Below are 19,174 nucleotides of genomic sequence, written 5' to 3'. Positions count from 1 at the left end.
AGGTTCCCTTTTCTCAACATCTTTTCCAACACTTGTTATTTCTTGTCTTATTGATAATAGCCATTCTAACAGGTGTGAGGTGGTATCTTACTGTGGTTTTGATTTGCATTTCCCTGACAATCAGTGATGCTGACCGTCTTTTCATGTGCCTCTTAGCCACCTGCACGTCTTCCTTGGAAAAATGTCTATTTAGTTCCTCTGTCCATTTTTCAACTGGGTTTTTTCTGTTGTTCTGAACGATTCTTTAAAATTACTTTTGCAATTAAATTTCCTGGGATTTTTCCAATCTATGTTCATAAGTTGTGCTGTCTTATGGTTTTCTTATTTTGTTCTATTCTTTTAAGGATTCGACATCAAGGTCATCTTAGCCCCATAAAATGAAGTGGGCAGCTTTCCTTCTTTGCCACTATTTCCAAAATGGTACCTAGTGCGTGATTCATACCAATTATCTATTTGCTGAATGTATGAAAGAACACACTAGTAAACCCACTTGGCTCTGAGGACTTTTTGAGAGGCAATTCATTGATAATGTTTGCCAGTTTCTTTCACGGTTAATGGTATATTCAGCTTTTAAGATTTTTCAGGATTTATATGTTTCCAGAAAAGACTGCTTCGTAGAAACATTCTAATTTATAATCATAAAATTGTTTTTGTTACTATCTTGTATTTTCAATGTCTCTGTATCTGATGTTATATTCTTATTTTCATTAGCAGTTTTCTTTAATTTTTTATCCTTTCTTTGTCTCTGTGAGATCTTTCAGAGGCTTCTCTATCTTATTGTTTGAAGTAAAATATGTTAAATCCAAATTGTTTAAATTCTATTACTAATCTATAACAATAGTATCAATCTACTTAAAATTCAAATATAGCAGTAACCATGTTTCTAAATAGGGGGCATATATGCTATTCTAAACTGTCCCCATGAATTTCTAGAGCATCGTTCATTTAATAAAATGGAATCCACTTGAAGCTCTTCTTGTTCTTATTATCTAAAGTCTAAACCATGTATGTTCATGTGGATTTTCTTTTGGATATTGTGGGAATCCACTCATCCTTTTTGCTTTTTTCTCATCTGGGTTTCTGGCTTTGAGAGGGCATTGGAGTTTTGTTCGCCTTTCTTTCCAGATTTCCTCTTTAAGTTTTTTCTAAGCCTTTATTGCCCCCTCTTCCCCTTCTGCTTCCAATTCCCCTTTCATGACTTTCCTCCATTTCCATCTATCTCTTTTCCCCTTTCTCTGGGCCGTCTAATACTACATCTTAACACCTTTGGTTCTAGGTATCAATATCTCATTACCTTATTAGAAGTTGTTTTTGAAACGTGGGCTCCTATGAAAGCATCATGGTGTCTGTGAAACTAATGCCACCCTGAGTGTCTGCTTAGTTCAAAGCAGATGCTGAAGACAGTGAGGGGACAGCGGTGCGCTTCCTCTGGATTATACCACCAGCCCTTTGGGTGTCCTTACCACTAGTCTTCTGCCTTCCAAACCCTCCCACCCATCTCACCACCACTACGGCCCCGTCCCATGGCTGGCCTGATTTCTCCTCAGCTCTTAGACATATTGTATCCTCTAAGGTCATTGACAGTCAAGCCCTCGTTTGCCTGTTGGAACCCACTGTCTGCAGCCCCTCTGAATGGGTAATACCTCAAGGAAAATGGACTTTACTGTATCTTTGCCCTTTCATTCAGCTAGAGTTCATCTCTTTCCTCAGAACTCCTAGAATCACTTTATTTATATTTCTGTTATTGAACTTACCACAGTCTGCCTTGTATCTTTTGTATGCCTTTCTCCTTGACTAAAGTATAGTCTTGATAAGGGCCAGGAGCATCTCTTCTCTTCTTCTTTTGATCCCCATGGGATTTTGTAAAATATGGACATTCAGTATATGTTTTTCAACTCAGCTGAATATTATACCAAACAGAATCAAGATATCTTGCCCTGACTGGCTGAAGTTGCCAAGAACAGATCAATTAGGGCTGCAAAATCAAACTAGGTTTTACAAGCAGAGCAATCTAGAAGAGTGAGGTCGGAGGGAGTAGTGGGTGTGGAAATAAATGCCAGAGCCTGGAGTGATCTTTTCTTTTTGGGCACAAGGTGGCAGACCATTACCATTTCAATCATGACATGTAAGGCAGCTTTGTGAAGCTGAAATTTTCTGCCCTATTTCAGAAAACTATGTTTATAAAAAAAAAAAAAAAAGCGAAGCTAGTGCAGCTTGTTGGCTGAAGCCCGGGTTTGGATGAAGCACAGACCCACTGCCTGACTGCAGGCGGTGCCTCCGGATCTCTGGTCTTTCCATTTTAGACTCACCCCTCCATGGCCGCATCCCACAGCAATGCATCGTGGATGTGGAAACATTTTGAGCTGCCCTTAAATAGATGAAGAAAATCTGAACGCTGTCACTGTTTGAATAAATATGCATGAACACTCAAGCTTGGAGAGAGGAAACAAAAACTGACCAGAGAATTGAAACGTAACAGTTTCTCCGCTAGATAGCAGACTAAGATAGACGACCTTTGGAAGGTCCCTCCTGTATTACTCAAAGAAAACATTGGTTTTTCTCTATCAGCTCATTGTTTTTCTTTTACGACACCAAGTGTTTTCCATGTGATCAGACAATTCACATGTAAAAGTATGATATAATCTGGGATGTAAGTAGCAGATTGATTTCAATTCATTTATCTGCAATTTAAATTCTGGTATAGTTTTCTTCACTTCATTAATTGCCTCCAGTTTTGTGTGTGCATGTGCCAAAATTGTCTTTTAAAAAAAAAAAGCAAAGCACTAATAATCGTTTATCCTGGAATCATGATGGTGACTGATTTATTAGGTGATATGTTAAGTCTTTCCATTGACACTGATTTCTGTTATACCTGGAAGATGGAGAATAAGTGATGGAAAAAAGATATTCCTTGTTGTCAGATTATATTTAGCATTTCTTTCAGCTTCTCTCTCTTGCAATACATGTATATACACAGGCACATACACATATTCATATAGTACGTGCGTGAGTATATACACACTCTCCATGTATGTGTCTATATATACACACATTCATATATATCATGTATATTATGTATATCTATCTATGTGATATATGGCAGTACAGTGAGTGTTTAAGAGCAAAGACTCTGGAGTCTGACTGCCTGGTTACAAATCCTAGCTTACTAGTTGGAACACTTACTAACAGTTCTGTGCCTTAGTTTCCTCATCTGTAAAATGGGGATAATAATGGTACATATATAATAGGATGGCTGTGCATGTTAAAGGATTTAACAGAGTGTGGCACGTGTTAACCACTGTTATTTGTGTGTATGTGGAGAATCTGATTTGCTCCATAGCTCATACTGCAACTTTCATTTAGTAAAAAAAGCACCTTCTATCCACCCAATGTGGGGGTTTAGATTTTTTGAAGGCACCATAATGTTGACATTGACTTGTATTCACTTGTGTTACATGGATTATTCAACTTGGTCATCTAGGTGCGGTACAGAACATACCAGTCATGATTTCTGCTGTTTGGGAGCTCACGTCATAAAGAGACAAGAGAAATAATATGCACCCTACTTTCTCTATCCTCTGCCTCTCTCTTTCTTCTTCCCTTGGTCCTTCTCATGCAGAAGAAAGTCAGGAGTGGAGAGATAGACCAACTAGTAACTCAATTCAGCTGTCAATAACCAAAAAAGAGCAGTCGCTTAACAAATAGAGAAGCGTTTTCCTCACAGAACAAGCACTCTGGAGGCAGGAGGCTGTTGGGGTTCCTCTAGTGGCATCTCTATGATTATTTTGTCCTTTTGTGGTAGAAAACCTACACTTCCGTGTTTCTCCTTTACGCTCACACTACTACCACACTCACAACACTTCTGACACCAGACATATGGGTTTTTTCCCACACCAAGCACTTCTGTGACACCAGCTGGGTGTCAACTAAGTTGAGTTAGATTTAACTCAGGTTAAGGGCTCAGTCCCACTAGACTGCCGCCCCAACCCCATTCAGAGGCCAATCGCAAGTCCAGGCTGTCACCTGTGCTTCTGACCTATTGGCTATAAATCGGAGGTTCCCACAACCCCCTCCTTGGGTTCGATTAATTTGCTAGAGCAGGTCACAGAACTCAAGAAAACATTTTACTACTGTTTACCAATTTATTGTAAAAGGATATGGTCAAGCATACAGATGAAGATGCAGATGGAGGAGATGCACAGGGCAAGGAATGTAGGAAGGGGCGTGGATCTTCCATGCCTCTCCAGAAGGGCCACTCTCCCATCGACTCCACGTGTTCACCAACCTGGAGACACTCTTAACCTCATACTTTTGGGATTTTTATGGAGGCTTCATCACACAGGCATAATCGATTATTAATTGTTTTCAGCCCTTCTCCTCTCTCTGGAGACTTGGAGGTAGGGCTGAAAATTTCAAGCTTCTAATCATGGCTTGGTCTTTCTGGTAACTAGCCCCCAACCAGGAGCCATCCAGGAGCCCACCCAGAGTCACCTCATGAGAACAAAAGACACTGCTGTAACTCAAGAAATTCCAAGGTATTTAGGGGTTCTGTGTCAGGAACTGGGGTCAAAGATCAGATATTAGAACAAAAGATGCTCCTAGTGCTCTTATCACCTATGAAATTACAAGGTTTTAGGAGTTCTGTGCCAGGAACCAGGGACAGAGACCAGTATATATATTTGCTATTATCTCACACCTTTCCTTCATGGTCACAAAATGGCTGCTGCGCCTCCAGGCATCATGTTAATGTTAAGCAAAGAAGAATAGGGTAAGAAAGGAGAAAAGGAGGTACTAGTTATATAAGCTCCTCTTATCAGGAAGAGCAAAAGCCTTCCAGAACTCTGCTCCTATCCCTCACCAGGAGGCTCAGGTCTAATTTCCAGAATGGTGTCACAAGGCCATTAGCTGGAAAATCATCTATACTAAAGGTTAGAAAAAGAAACGACTGGAAATGATTTGGGATCAGCCAATGAATAATATCTGCCAAAGTAAGTTTTTGCCTTGGCTTTGCATTTGTGCTTCTTCTCAAATTCTCCCTGTTGCCCTCCCTCTACCCCATTCCCCTCTTTGTCTGGAAAGAGGTAGAATTGAGAAAAGTGATAATAGGGAGATTTGTTTCAGGAAACAAAATTTGCCTTATAAGAAGTTATGAATGTGCAACAGAGGAAAGAGCATAGAAGGATATGAAATAGGGTATCTTTATTAGAGCACAGGAGGTCAGAGGAAAAAGGAAACGCTAGTTTAAGCAGAGTGGGATGAGGGTAGGTGTTCAAGCTGTATCCAGCGGGTTAATTTCACAGCACTGCCTCTGCCAGACGCAGAACTAATCTTGTTGCCTCTGAAATGAAGCACCACAGACAACAGACCTTCTTATAGATCATTTAATTATAGATTATCATGTGAGAGATATTGTTTATTTTCATGTCTACAGAGCAAACAACAAAGGAAGGCTTTTGTGACATTCACAAACTATTTTTAAACGACACCTATTCAAATATTACCTATTCCATAAATCCTTAATGAATTTTTCTTTTTGCTTAAAAAAAGCATCCTAGCTTTGAATAGAGTTACATCTATGGCTATTAAAATAGTAACAATTCTCCCCAGGAGGCCAATGCCCCCCATCTGTCCTTCTTCGTCCGGTCTGCTACCGGGTGGCTCTCCTTTACCGTCAAGTCACAGTCACAGGTGTTCGCAACTTCATCCTGCTGGGATGCCTAGTGGACTAGTCGCCATCACTCTCACTGGAACTGTCACTGTCAGATGACTCACTACTGTCACGCTTTCTAGGGGGACTAAACCTCCTATTGGAGTGGGGTTTTCTGTAACCCCAAGACCCTTTCCTTTGGGGCATACCCTTATTCCATGAAGAGTTGTTTTGTCTGTGGGGTACATAATGATTTTTTCTGCTGTGTGTTATAGTCCCCTCATTATTGGGGCCATTATGGGAACCAATTTCATTTTTAATTTCATGATCAAGACCACGAGAAGGAATGAGCTGGCCCTGACTTTTGCCCTTACTAGGAAATCTTTGTTTTTCATTTGAGGTTGCTTGATTCCCATTAGAATGTTCTGGACCTTTTCTACTACTACCTTTGCCATTTTTCGGAATTTCATTATGATTAGTACTTTCGGCTACATCACTGCTGCCTTCTTTTCTTTTCTCTTTTGAGGGTATGTGAGGGTAATGAAACTCGACTTCCCCTTGGTGAGCATTTTGGCTGCTGGCATCCACTCTGTTTCCTTCTTTTCCAGGGAGTTTCTTAAAGTCAGTGCTACCTATGATGTTGTTGCTGCCCTCCACTAGCCTCACATCAGCACCATTTGCCTCTTTTGCTGTTCCATCCCTGGTTCCAATGGTATTTCTGCCATTTTCTTCTTTCTCTGGGATCTCATTATAACCTGGCCCTTTCGCATCGGGATGACTAGTCTCAGCTTCACCTGGGCTGGAAAACTCTGTTTGAATATCTGCACCTCCTAGGTCAGGACCAATAGCTTCTCCTTTACCAGATATGTCCTTAAAAGGTTGGCCATCTCCACTGAAAGGAGAAATATCATTGTCCCCCCTCTCTTGAAGATCTGGGTCACCACTGCCTTCAACATCGCTGAGGATTTTTTTGACTTTCGGGAGCCGTTTTAGATAGTCAGTGTTGTGCTGGATACGGTGGGTGCTTTTGCTTTTTACGAGAATATTCTGGGCTTGGGGATCTCTTTGATGATACTTTTTATCTTTTAAGGGGGCTTTAGCATAGTTCGCACCTGCTGGAATTCTGCTTAGAACTTTCCTGGGTTCGTTCTCTTTGTTTTCTTCCCCCAAGAGTTCAATCACAGTCCCTGGCTCCATTATGTGTTGCATATTCTTTCTGATGAGAGCTGCTCCATATTCTTCTTGGTCATGGAGTTTGCTGATAGCATCGTCTCCCTCCTTGGCCCCATTATTCTCAGTGGATTCAGGGTACGTGGACATCTTTAGGTCATTGTGTGCATTTTCTTTTTTGTTAATACTATAGTCTTCATTCATTTTCTGTCTATTTTCAAAAAGAATGTGGGATTCACTACTTTGGTTATTTTCATTGGCTCCAAGAGGGGACAAGTTATTCGCTCTTTCCTGGGCGATGTTTTCTTTAGGTGCTGGCTCTCGATTTCTTCTCTTGCCAGAAAGGGGAAGAGCAGTATTGTCTTTGTTTTTTTCTTCCTGTTAAAGTGTAATTTCCAACATAAACTGATTATTTTCTGTTAAATTTTAAAAATCCAGTAATTCTTAGGCAATACAAAAAAAAAAAACCAACAACCATCAAATACTTGATAAAAAGAGTCCATTAACTCAATAGAGGTTTGTTGGTAGAGATAATTCTGGAATGGCCAAAGCAGGTTTCATAGAGAAAGAAGAATGAGCAAGGCTTGAAGGATGGGTAAGATTCAGATACATGGAGGGAAGTGGTGAGAATATTTTAAGAATATGTGGCATATTCAAATGTTTGGAAAGAGGAAACATCTGAAAAATAATATGATAAAACTATAAGTTTGGAGTAGAAAAATCCTAAATAAGAGAATAAGAAATAAATTTGGAAATGTAGATTGGGGCCTGATTTTGAAGAAGGATCTGAATTTAAGGACAGAGTGTGGTCCTCATCTTGTGACTAGTGAGTCATTGCAAACGCAAAGGAGTTCATAGCTTTAAAATAATTATTCTCTCTCTCATTCTCTCTCTCTCTCTTTACTTTTGCCCTGGTCTTCAGAGGTGCTCATCTACCTAGAAGATTTTTTCTTTTTCTTTTCCTTTTTTCTTTTACAGAAAATATACAAATGGAAGAATCTAGGTAATACTGAGTTTCTAACATTCAAACAAAGGGTTTTGCAGCAAGCACTGAAATCCCAGCTATTGCCTGAAAAGGGATTCATTAATTTTATTTTCTTCCCCTTTTGTCATATAATAAACCAAACTTGGTAGTTTAGATCAATAGTTCTCAAATTTAGCATTTATCAGAACTATTTGGAAGGCTTGCTAAAACGAAGATTTTGGACCCAAATGGCCAGAGTTTCTGATTCAGTAGGAGTGAGATGGGGCTCTAGAATTTGCGTTTATCACAAGTTCCCAGCTGATGTTGATGCTGCTGGTCTGTAGACCACATTTTGAGAACTACTATTCTAGATCACAAGTGTAAGTAATGGAGGTCCAGACAAGAAAAGTCCTTAGGAGAATACTGGGATGAAAAAGAGAAAGTGGAAGAGGAGAGTAAAGTGTTTATGCATGCATCTTAATTCACCTTTCTTGGGGGTGGAGGGTGGTCTGTAAAGATGCTGCTTCATAGGCTGCACTTTACCAACCTAGCGTGCAACCAAGTTGCAATATGCTTGGAAGAACAATGTGGTCAAGAAGAAAGAGGGGCTGAGACTGACTTTGCCCATGCTACCCACTGTTTCCATGTGACACAGGCTAGATATGGAAGTGTCTGACACTCTGGTCAGGAACTTTCCAGAAGGTGTCATAGTGGAGGGAATGAAGTGGTTCTAAAAGGAGCAATGTCCACAGAGCATGTACACTAGGGACGAATGTGAGTCATATTCAAACAAAGAGGGGTCCAAATTGTCCATGAGAGCCAGGAGGGGCTGAATCACCACTGGGCCTCAAGACTGTACTGTTTGGATCCTATGCTATGGTAGCCAGCGACTTCATCTTAGGATCCAGCAGGGCAAGCAGCACACGAGTGGTCCAGCAACATTGTTCCATGTGTGTCTGAGGATTCCATGTCTTCTTTTCCACTATGGCATAAGCCATGTTTGTACCTATGGTGTATGGTATGTAGTGGATGGTGTAAGCCACACCCTTCTCCCTCATATACCTGCATACCGTCTTAGAGAGAGAAGGAAGGAGAATGAGGATCTGAGCATTTTTGTGTGTGTGTGTGTGTGTGTGTGTGTGTGTGAGGAAGACTAGCCCTGAGCTAACATCTGTTGCCAATCTTCCTCTTTTTGTTGAGGAAGATTGGCCCTGGACTAACATCTGTGCCCATCTTCTTCTATTTTATGTGGGACACCTACCACAGCATGGCTTGGTGAGCTGTAGGTAGGTCCACCCCTGGGATCGGAACCTGTGAACCCCGGGCTGCCGAAGCAGAGCGCGCAAACTTAAACACTGTGCCACTGGGCGGGCCCCAGGATCTGAGCATTTTTATCTAAAAGACACTGAAGGATTTACTTTAAAAACTATTTCAATTATTAAATAACCTTAACTTTAAACAGGTTGAATTTATTAATTTCTGCACTTATCCTCCCCTTCCATTAACCTCTGGGTAGGAACTCTTGAGCAACACAACAGTATTGACATAATAAATACCATTTCTCTCCATCTTAAAATTGTAGGGTGAGCTAAAATTTACACCACCACTACGTAGGCCTTTGAACTGGTGAGTAATACGAAATCAAAATAAGAGCTATTTACTGAGAGACTGAGCCATGTTAGAAATGTGGCTAGGTGTGACATGGTCCAAGCAATGCCTGATGACTTACTGAATGGCAGAGGCAACAGTCCTTCAGGGTATGGGGGGGGTGGTGCGGGGCGGTGGGACAGAGACCTCACATCCAGTTGGAGTTGGCACAGACATACAGAGTAGTACCTGGGACTTCAGGGATAAGAATTTGGTTTTATTTTGTGGGGGATGAAGAGCTAGTAAGGTTTATGAGCAAGAGATTAACAAAATAAAAATCAGGGCTTTAGGAGGAATAGTGGTAAGAAGGAACAGTTAGGAGGATGCTGCAGTGTCCAGGAGTAAGACATAATCCCTTGGATTAAGATTATGCCAAAGAAAAAATCACAAAGAAAACCTTCTATTGGTGCCCAAATAGACAAAGTGTTAACAACTAAAATGAACTGGAATGTTGACATGCAAAAATGAAGATAAAAGATAATAACTTTATGTGAGACATATTGATGTAGAGAGGATCTAGAACCTGAGCTCAAAAAGCAATACCCCTTAGAGACAGAGTTGAGTGTCACAGCCTCCCAGGACAAGTCCTTCCCAGTTTCCATGACCTGTGGTCGCTCTTTCCTCCTTGGACACTTTATGGGCTAATTGCTTGTTACGTTTCATGTCAGATCTTTTCATTTATGGATATTCTATTTTTTTCAAGTTATTATTTTTCTTAACCTGCAACCAGTAACTAGTATCCCTTTTTTCCCGATGCAACAATTATTAAGGAAATTTCCTCTTTCATATGCAACCCTTCCAATATTTGGAAAAGTTAAGATTTCCTCCAAACTCCCCGGATGCTTTCTCTTCTCCAGGCTGACACTGGCTGTTCTCTCTTCTTAGGTCGCTATGCTCACACTATACTCAGACCCATCACCTGACTGTGGATCTCCTTTAGCTAGTGGGGTCCCCAACCAGCCCCAGACTCTGGTGTGGCCTGATCAGCCCAGAGCACATGGCATCTAGCAGCTTCCTTGTCCTGGCCACAGCCCTGTTTTTACTAATACAGCTTAATTTTGTCCCGTCTTTTTCGGCCACCGCTTCAATCTCTTGGCCCTTGTTGAGCATGTGGACATCTTCTTGGATGTATTAATTAAATATGTGAAAATATATGAGAGCTCCCAGATGGAGAAAAAAAAAGTGCAGTCCATGCAGGGCAAGTGTATAGGGAAGATAGCAAAGGAGATAGAAAGCCCACACTCAGGGAAGCCAGGATCATGGGGAATTGTAGCTAGTGAAATAGCAGGCAGGAGATGCCAAATGGTCTGTCTTGATCCCTCCATCAAGGGCTCACTGAAAGTGGGTGTGTCTATGGAAAGAACATGGGTATTAGAATCAGTTGCTCAACTCTGCTGTTTATGAGCTGTGTGATCTTGGAAGCCTTACTTAACTTCTCTGAGGCTCAGCTTTCTTAGTTTCTCTGTAAAACAAGAAAAATGATACCTACTTTTCAGGATTGTTGGGAGAATTAAATGATCCAACTAAATGCACAGATAGCTTCTAGCCCAATGTCTATGGTGAAACAAGTTCTATGTAAATGATGGTAACTATCATTTCTCCCAGAACTGTATATAGCCCTTTATCAAATGGTAGTTTGCTTTCCTGCATACTGTTAATGATAGTCATTTGATTATTAAATTAAGCTTTATTAGGAAAAACAGGGCTATGGTCAGGGCAAGGAAGCTGCTAGATGCTGTTCTCCCAGTCTCTGCACTTGTTTAACACTGGTTGTAGTGGCAGACGGAGATGGACTAATTCTGGACCCCTCTGTCCCTGTACTACCTGAATGCCACTCTCTGGCTGTGGGCTCTGTAAGCTTGTGGGCCCTGATACCATCTTATCTAAAACGGATTTTGATTGGACTTTCTCTCTCTCTCTCTCTCGGACCCCAAATAGGAGTGCTGTTCTACTTGGAGGACTGCCTGCTTTTATACATGTATCTTATTAATGTTGGAAGCAGTGGGGAAATTGTCGAGTCAGCTTGCACTTGAATCTCAAGATAAAAATGGTTAATAGAAGAGCCCTCTATTCTTACAAAGCTGGCTAATATGCAGTATACAAAAGTCCCACCTTGTAGTATTTTTAAGATATAATTTGAAATAATTTATTTGTAGGAGTTATGACATCGTTATCACCAATCTTTTATATTGGCAGGTCTATTCGGAAAATAGGTAGGATTTTGCTATGAGGAAAAAAATAATAGGAAAAAACTTTATAGTGAGTTATTTCTAAATAAAAAATATTTTAAATATTTGACTTATTTTAAGACACTAAATCTTGGAAAGTTGTATATGGACATTTATATTTTCCTCTGCAATCAAGTTTGTTTGTTCATTGCTAATATATCCTTTTGCATTAAACAAGTGCATTTGAAAAATCAGTAGATTATAATAATCCTTTCTTAATTTTTTTCCCACCGTACGCTGAAGTGGGAGGTTTTGTTTTATGTTTGGTGCTTTTACTGCTTTTAAAACAGTAGCATGTACACTAATGAATTATGTGCATTTCATTAAAGACCGAATAGAGTTCTTTTGTAAATGAAAACATGAAACAATTTTTAAATCGTGGTATGTGATGGTGATGGTCAATCAGTTTTGCATTTGCTTATGTTACATGATTTCTGATTGCATTGTTGACTGTATGATGGTCTGCGTATTAGCTGACTGGTCTGCTTTCCTGTGCTATCCTTTTTTCTCTCCATGCCTTGGCTCATATTATTATTTTCATGGAGAATGGCCTCTCCCACCCACTTGTTTGCTCAAATCCTACTCATCCTCCAATGCCCAGTTCAATTATTTCCAATATGTAGCTTTCCCTGAAACTCAGACTAGGAACTAATCTTTTTCTACTCCAAGCCCTAAAGCATGATTTTTTGGGTACCACTCACAAAGCACTTTGCACATACTGTCTTGCGTTATAATGATTTTCGTAAGTGCCTTCTGTTTCTTTTCTAAGATCCTGGAGAGAAAGAATTAAGTTTTTGCAATCATTTTATCTCATATAGTATCTTGCACAACAGTAAGAGCTCAACATATATTTGTTACAACAAATATGCTTAACAGGCTGTTAGTCTTAGAGAAGCTAAGTCCTAGAGATGCATCTAAAGAATATTGAGCAGAACAAAATAACATTCTGAAGGGAAACTACTGCTTTCATGGGAAATGAAGCCAGATTTGGAAAAAGTAAATAGTCCTTTTGCTGATGGCATTTTGAGCTGTTTCCAGCTCTTTGGCCAATGAATCTGCAAGAAGGGACTGAATGAAAAGAATTACTGTTCCATTTCAGTGACCAGGCCCTTGTTCTTTCTCTTCTGAGCATCGTGACACAGATGGAGTCATCTGTGAATGAATTTAAGGGACACTAAAATGTGTCACTCTTTAGGCCAACACGACTTCTCCTAATCCCCACTCTTAGAGCATTTGGTAGAATACGTCCAGAAAACCTCCTTATAAAAGACCAAACGTTACTCAGAAGAAATAACAAGAAAAACTCATGGGCATCCGGGCCCCACTGGCACCACACCTGCTGCGGCAGGGCCTGAAGCAGGGCGGGATTTGGGCCAGGGCATGGGGTGGCCCGTCTGTGTCAGGAAGCCTCTGGAACACAGAATTCCATAGCAGAGACACTGCAGGAGACTGGGACCGTGGGAATAGGACAAAGGCGCCAGCCACAGACAGAAACCCCAGAGCAGGCGAAAGCAACCTTTGTCTCCCCTATGGTCTCCTCTAGCGTTAGGCCAGAGTTTGCTCATGAGAAGGATCATGACTCAGATTCAGCTTACCTTTATGTCAGTTTGATTTTTCCTCCCAGGTGATGTGTAAACATACTTAAAAATATAATACCCATGTTTCTCATGGTGGCCCTTGTACGTTATCTACAAAAACACAACATTGTATTAAGATGGGTTTATCTCTCACTGATAAGTTTTCTGGTTCTCCTTTTGATAGTACAAGTTATCTTTTTATATTGGGTGAAGTCTAATTCTGCGTCTGACAAATGGTAGTACTTCTTATAACCACAGGAGGGCGTGTGTCAGCCAGCTCCTGAAGACAGCAACGCATTCCTTTTTCTGCACATCTCTAAACCTGTTTTCCCTGAGGGTGACTGTCAACTGCTCTCTCTCCCAGGGCCTATCAATTTTATTACCAAATCTCAATGGAAATGGAGCACCTGGAAATATTTTCAAGTTGGGGGGGAGGCGGGAGCATTAGGAGAAAGGCAGATTTTACAGTATTCATGTCTGACGTCAAATTGGCAAAACACAGCAGGAACGTTCAGCCCTTAAGTTGGCAGTTTTTGCCTGTGTAATTTTCAGCTGAGATAGAGAACAGAAGATTGTTGGTTCTTAGAACAGAACTTTCTGAGACTGCCAGGAGAAACTGTGGTGGGCAGAAGTAAGCTGCAATGTGGTGACATGAAGGCTGAGGGTGCTTGAACTTGCTGGATACGTCTGGAAAACCAACACCATGTAAACAGAATCCCCATTAGGACTTGTCAACTCCTTTCTCTTTGTTTTCTCCCTCATTTATTGCTTTGTTCCCAAGTACACGGGTGGGAACACATTGTTTGCTAACGACAATATCCCGGAATTTTCCCTCACTTATCCCTCTGAAGGGAGAAATCATATTGAAGAGAAACAAATCTCCATCCAGAATGCTCTTCTCTTTTCTATCACACATTGTGTGTTCAAGTGCCAAAATTAGGTTGTACAATTTTGCATTTTCATTTTAAGTACATAAGAATATTTTGATCGTTAAAATTTTCCTCTCATTGACTTTTTTCTTTACAGAGTTGAAATGCGTTTATTTGAGAAGAATAAGCCTGTTTACCCTCTGTTCTTCCACACAGTCTTGCTTAGTTTTCTCAGCCTGTGGTTGCGATGCCTGTAAGGAAACAAGAAATAAAGCTTCACCCAGCATTCATCCTTTTATTCACTTCTTCAAACGATAAATGTTTCATTTATTTTTCTCTCACTGGGTTGTATTATTCAATGTGGAAAATCATTCTGACCAAAAGAAGATGGACACACTCATCTCATTAATATGTGTCAGTGTTACAAGAGGGCGCCAGCGTTCCTCCGCCAGAGGGAGACAGCGCCATCTTCATTAAGAACTGCAAGCAACTTCGGGAAAACCGCCAAGACGGGGAGGGTTGCTACTCCAGGTGAAAAAGCTTGGATGTCATTGGTATCCACTGAAAAAGAAGTTTCCACCGGCACACTGGGAGTTGTTTTGTATCAGTGAATCCAAATCAGATTTCAGTGACGTGCATTGTATGTGCATTGATTGCATACGTACTTGCTGTGTGAGTTCAGATATGATGCTGCTGATAGTCCAGCAAGAGTAAAACCATAGCCCTGCACATAAGGGGAAGGACCAACCTAAGGATGGGCCTTTATGTTTGCCAGTCACCTGGGCAGATATTTCTTTCCAGGAAAGGAAAATCGGGTGGCCTGCTGATTGGGACAAATGCTTTCTTTTGATCGGACGAGGAAGTGTCAAAATATCTTGAGGGTGCCTGGGGATGAGAGGTAGTATTGAAGCAAAGAAAGGCCAGAAACTAAAAGAGAATAGACCCAGGCAGCTTGTTCCAGGCTTTCGGGCTAAACTTTAGGTGTCACAGGAGAGCATGAAGAAGAGGATGTGAGAATCCTGGAGCAAGCTTACCAGAGAAGGAACAGACATAACGATTCTTCTATTCTCAGTATTTTAATTTCCTTATTTGTTTTTGAAACTCCTAGCTTATCGCAGATGTGGCAAGAGGGCTCGTGGGTGGGACTGGTGCGTGTCTGAATGAGTGTGCTGAAGTGGAAGCAGGCATCATGGTGGTATCAGTCATATAAGAGAGAAACCCTCAAGGGAAAGATTAGATAAAAAGGCCCTATCCATCTAGAGAGCAGTCTGCCTGAATAAACTTTAAAGTTCTGTATTTCCTTGCAATAAGATTTGGGTATTACCCTGCTTGCTTTCAGATACTGTGCTTCTCCTGCACCCTCTGGATGACCCCTGCAAACTACATTTCCCGAGCTCCTTTGCCATCTGGCTTCAGTCTGGGTTTGGCTGATGGGAGGCCTGGCCTGAGACTGGAGGGTAGAAGGAGAGGAAAGCCAAGGTATGCCCTTCTCTGCTCTCTCGGTTTGGGGCTGCATCTCTAGATTGGATGCATCTCCTTTATGGTCCTACTTCCTGCTGCCACCCCTCCTCTGGCCACTACCCCCCACCCCAGGGCACTGGGAACACCACCTGCTTCCTTGTCCACCAGCCCAAGAGTAGTAGTAACTTCCATCTTTTGGTTGCCTCATCACTCTTGATTTGCCCTTTCTGTTCGTTCTATGCTTTATAACTATTCTCCAAATAAAATCCTTCCACTGAACTCCCTGTCATGGATTTTGTTGTCCTGACTGGACTCTGACTGATAAAATCATCTTAGAAATAAACTCGAAACTTTGGTAAAAGTACCCTGTTGGCTGGGCTCCAAGGCAGATCTGCCTAACATTCCATTCCATTCTAGAAAAAGAAATAGTTTCACAATAACACCTTATATTTCTATAGCACTTTACAGTTTGTAAACTGCTTCCACATGCATAATCTCATCAGATTCCCATAATAACCCCCTAGAAGAAGGCAGTAGAAGAAATGGAATTGCCTACACTCACACAGCTGCTAGTAGTAGTAGAAGTAAAGGAGATATTTTAACCTAAATTCTCTGTCTCAAAGTCCCAAGGGTAAAATAATAAAATTTTAAATGGCCTGATATATTAAAAAAACATATTTACTAATAAGAAGAAATGTTGCTGAAGTTTATATTAAGTACCTTCAAGGCATATTTTATAATTTTATCCTTTACTGTATTTCTTTTTTATGTCAGTTCCTATGTGATCTTTCATATACCAATTTAGACCATTGCATCAGTCTTCAAAAATATCAAAACAGTAAAAATAGTTCTGGAAATCGGGCTATAGGAAAAAGAACACATGAAAATGAGTTGGATGGATATTAAGCAAAAGAAAGAAATGACAGTTTGGGGTATTCAATATCTTACGGAATACACAAGATGCATGTATTAAAACCATACTCGATAGTACAGAGTACTTTAGCATAGTCTGTGATAATAAATCATGAGCTTATAACAAAATAACTTATAACAAAGCCTTTATAGTTTAACTCCATATTGATGAATAGTAATTGAATTGCATGGCCCAATAATCATCTTTTATTTTCTTCCATTTTTAAATTTTGTTTTTGAGGGAAACTAGAATGTCATGCCAAAACGTGCCTCTTTGACATACAAATTATTTTGAACTGAAGGCAATTAAAAAGTAGGAAAAGCAGAAAAAGCTCCCCCTTTTCTGCCTAAAAGCTGGAAATAAATTCTCCTTTTTCTAGAGACAGAGTCTTAGCAGCTCAGAGACGCACCAGAGGAATCTGCAGACAAACCTTGTTAAACTAACCCTTACCTTCCTGGTTGAGGAAGACGAGGACTACCTAGCCCTAGTTGGACTACACCTGGCCCAAACCCCTGTCTTGCCAATTCTTCACAAATGTATTGTTTCTTTGTCTAAAAGGTATACAAGCTTCCCGTTCTGTTCACTTCTTCGAGTCTTCATTCTCTTGTGAAGGCTCCTACATGCATGTAAAATTTTAATAAAATTTGTATGCTTTTCTCCTATTAATTTCTCTTTGTTGGTTCAATTTTCAGACCCAGCCTGGCACCCAAAGAGGGTTGAGGGAAACTTTTATATTCCCTAGTCAGTATATGCTAATTTCTGATACCACCAACTTATTATTCAGTAATTTAGATAAGTGCTCAAATGGAATCTATATCTGGGAGAAAACATCACATTTAACCATTCATAATTCCAAATGTTGTCCCCCTGTCCTTGCCGAGCCTCTTGCATTTGCAGTCTGCACCCTCCCTTCTCCTCCACACCCACTTGGCGGTCCTCGGCGCTTGGATGTGGCCCTGTAATGGAGACGGCATTGTCTCCCCCTGGGGAGGAGTGCTGGCACCCGCCTTGGACCAGTGGTCACCGGATTGATGTTGACAAAGCACATTTACTGGAAGACGGTCGGAGAGTGCCACTCCAGCTGTTCCTTGGAATGTGTTGCTCAAAATAGACTCATCCTCAGTTGGTGGGATTGAGCTGGTTCAGCAAGACCTACGCGACCCCCCTCTTGCCTAAGCACATCCCTCTGTGGCCCTGACGGAGCTAAGGCGTGTGGCTTGGGCCTGGCAGATGTCTAGTTCAAGCAGCCCCGCCCCCCAGGTCTGTTGGATGTGTGCTGAGAGGGCCCTGCCCTTAGCTTCTGCCGTCCTCACCCAACGCATGGCTCACGCTCGTCAGTGGGTTACTCAACTGGTCACCCACTCGCTCAGGGCCTATATTTAAGTACTTCTGGCAACAGAATGACTGCTTGTTTCCCCGGTTCTCCAACTGAAAAGGTTGGAGAGTACTGAGAAGTTAGGATACTTCAGACATTATCTAATTAGCACTGTGTCTGCCTTGCAGAAAATATCTGTGACACTCAGCACTCTCACAAGATAATTTGGTCACATCCTGAGTACTCATCTCGGTGAATCAGAGGGAAGACAAGACACAAAAGGAAATTGGAGCTCAATTTAGGTTAAGCTTAGAGGGACTTTCCCATCTTTAGCCTCGCTGATGCAGAAAAAACTATTAGCAGGATCCTACAGTGTTGGGATGTTATAAAAATTACAGAAAAGTTCTTGTCCCTTTCTGTTGCCATCTATTTATAAAATTTAGTTGGTTAGCCTTAAAACATTCAAGTCAAATTCTTTTGGTTTTTAGTGAAATACTGAAAAGCTCTTTGACGTGTTATAATTTGAGTCTCTGAGCACTCACTCATTAGCGTTAGCTGATTTGGAACACTGTGGCTGCCTGCTGGTTTTCTCAAAATACTCTTTTTGGTGTTTCTTAAAAGGCAACGTGGTGACATCCTGTAATTGAGCACATGTTTATGGAGGGCCTCCTGGTGACAGGCGTTTGTGTCAAGGGCTGGATGCTTTCTTTTTGCTTGTACTTTATTGTAACTGAACTCGGTTAGTGCCACTAATTTAAAAAGACATTGCTTAAAAGAAAAGTAGACAGAGAGCAAGAGATTATATGATGCATAACTGAATTCGCAAATGCTTACTGGTGCTGCCCAGGTCACACTGAAAAGGAGCAGTCCCAAACAGACAATTTGCATCTTTGAGAATCTCTGTAAAAAGATGACAATATTTTACCCTAAAGCATTGCCAACTATAGACTGCAGCCACAAGAATAAATAAAACACAAAAGCATATACAAACATTCTTCCCCCTAGCACTCTATTTCCTTTTGTTTTTTTAAAAAAAACTTTGTATAATTTATATCCAAGTGCAGACATGTTAGTCTAAGAGCTTTCAGATGTCTAATTATTCCAATGTGAAATGAAAATTGTCCAATATTATTAAAACAATGAAGTCAGTTGATGGAAATGAATTTTATAGACATGTTTATCTGCTCTGTTGTCAGCTCAAACTTTTCCCGTTTGTCTTTAGAGAGAGATCATTTCATTTATTTATTTATATAATTCGTAATAACATTAGGTTAGTATAGCAACTCCTATCAGACTCTTGAGATGAGTCTGCCAGGGTAGCAGGCCCACTGTGAGAATGAAATCTTGTCGGCTCCCAGGCTGGTGCCCCAATACGTGTCCTTA

General features: G+C 40.8%; 1 protein-coding gene and 1 long non-coding RNA gene across 5 annotated transcripts in view; one reads left to right on the top strand and one right to left on the bottom strand.

Moving 5' to 3' along the window:
• LOC131409773 (uncharacterized) overlaps nt 1-19,174 on the top strand; it is a 112,759-nt gene that overhangs the window by 66,811 nt on the left and 26,774 nt on the right. For 2 of the 3 annotated variants that reach the window (XR_009221005.1, XR_009221007.1), the window contains exon 3: nt 15,442-15,581. This is a non-coding gene — a long non-coding RNA (uncharacterized LOC131409773). Of the gene's footprint in view, nt 1-15,441; nt 15,582-16,855; nt 17,133-19,174 lie in introns of those variants that run through there. The other variant, XR_009221006.1, reaches the window with a different exon arrangement.
• On the bottom strand, nt 5,726-18,691 carry MEPE (matrix extracellular phosphoglycoprotein). 2 transcript variants are annotated; one of them, XM_058547467.1, is made up of 5 exons: nt 18,626-18,691; nt 14,300-14,353; nt 13,252-13,344; nt 11,334-11,336; nt 5,726-7,195 (listed from the first exon to the last, which is right to left on the bottom strand). In XM_058547467.1, the coding sequence occupies exons 1-5, from the start codon at nt 18,677-18,679 to the stop codon at nt 5,726-5,728; spliced, it is 1,674 nt and encodes a 557-aa protein (XP_058403450.1). In that variant the 5' UTR covers nt 18,680-18,691. The 2 variants fall into 2 exon arrangements, with proteins under 2 accessions (XP_058403450.1, XP_058403449.1); XM_058547466.1 differs by lacking the exon at nt 11,334-11,336 and adding an exon at nt 12,993-12,995 and having other exon boundaries at nt 18,626-18,679.

The sequence above is a fragment of the Diceros bicornis genome, chromosome 8 (genome assembly GCF_020826845.1).
Source record: "Diceros bicornis minor isolate mBicDic1 chromosome 8, mDicBic1.mat.cur, whole genome shotgun sequence".
Lineage (NCBI taxonomy): Eukaryota > Metazoa > Chordata > Mammalia > Perissodactyla > Rhinocerotidae > Diceros > Diceros bicornis.
The sequence above is the reverse complement of the archived record's forward strand: the minus strand, read 5'-3'. Positions and strand labels throughout refer to the sequence as shown.

Coding starts and splice junctions, on each gene's coding strand:
- MEPE (XM_058547467.1), bottom strand. CDS start 18,679: ATGCAAATTGTCTGTTTGGGACTGCTCCTTTTCAGTGTGACCTGGGCA. Junction 14,354..18,625: donor GTGTGACCTGGGCAGCACCA/GTAAGCATTTGC, acceptor GTTTCCTTACAG/GCATCGCAACCACAGGCTGA. Junction 13,345..14,299: donor ACTGTGTGGAAGAACAGAGG/GTAAACAGGCTT, acceptor GTGTTTTTGTAG/ATAACGTACAAGGGCCACCA.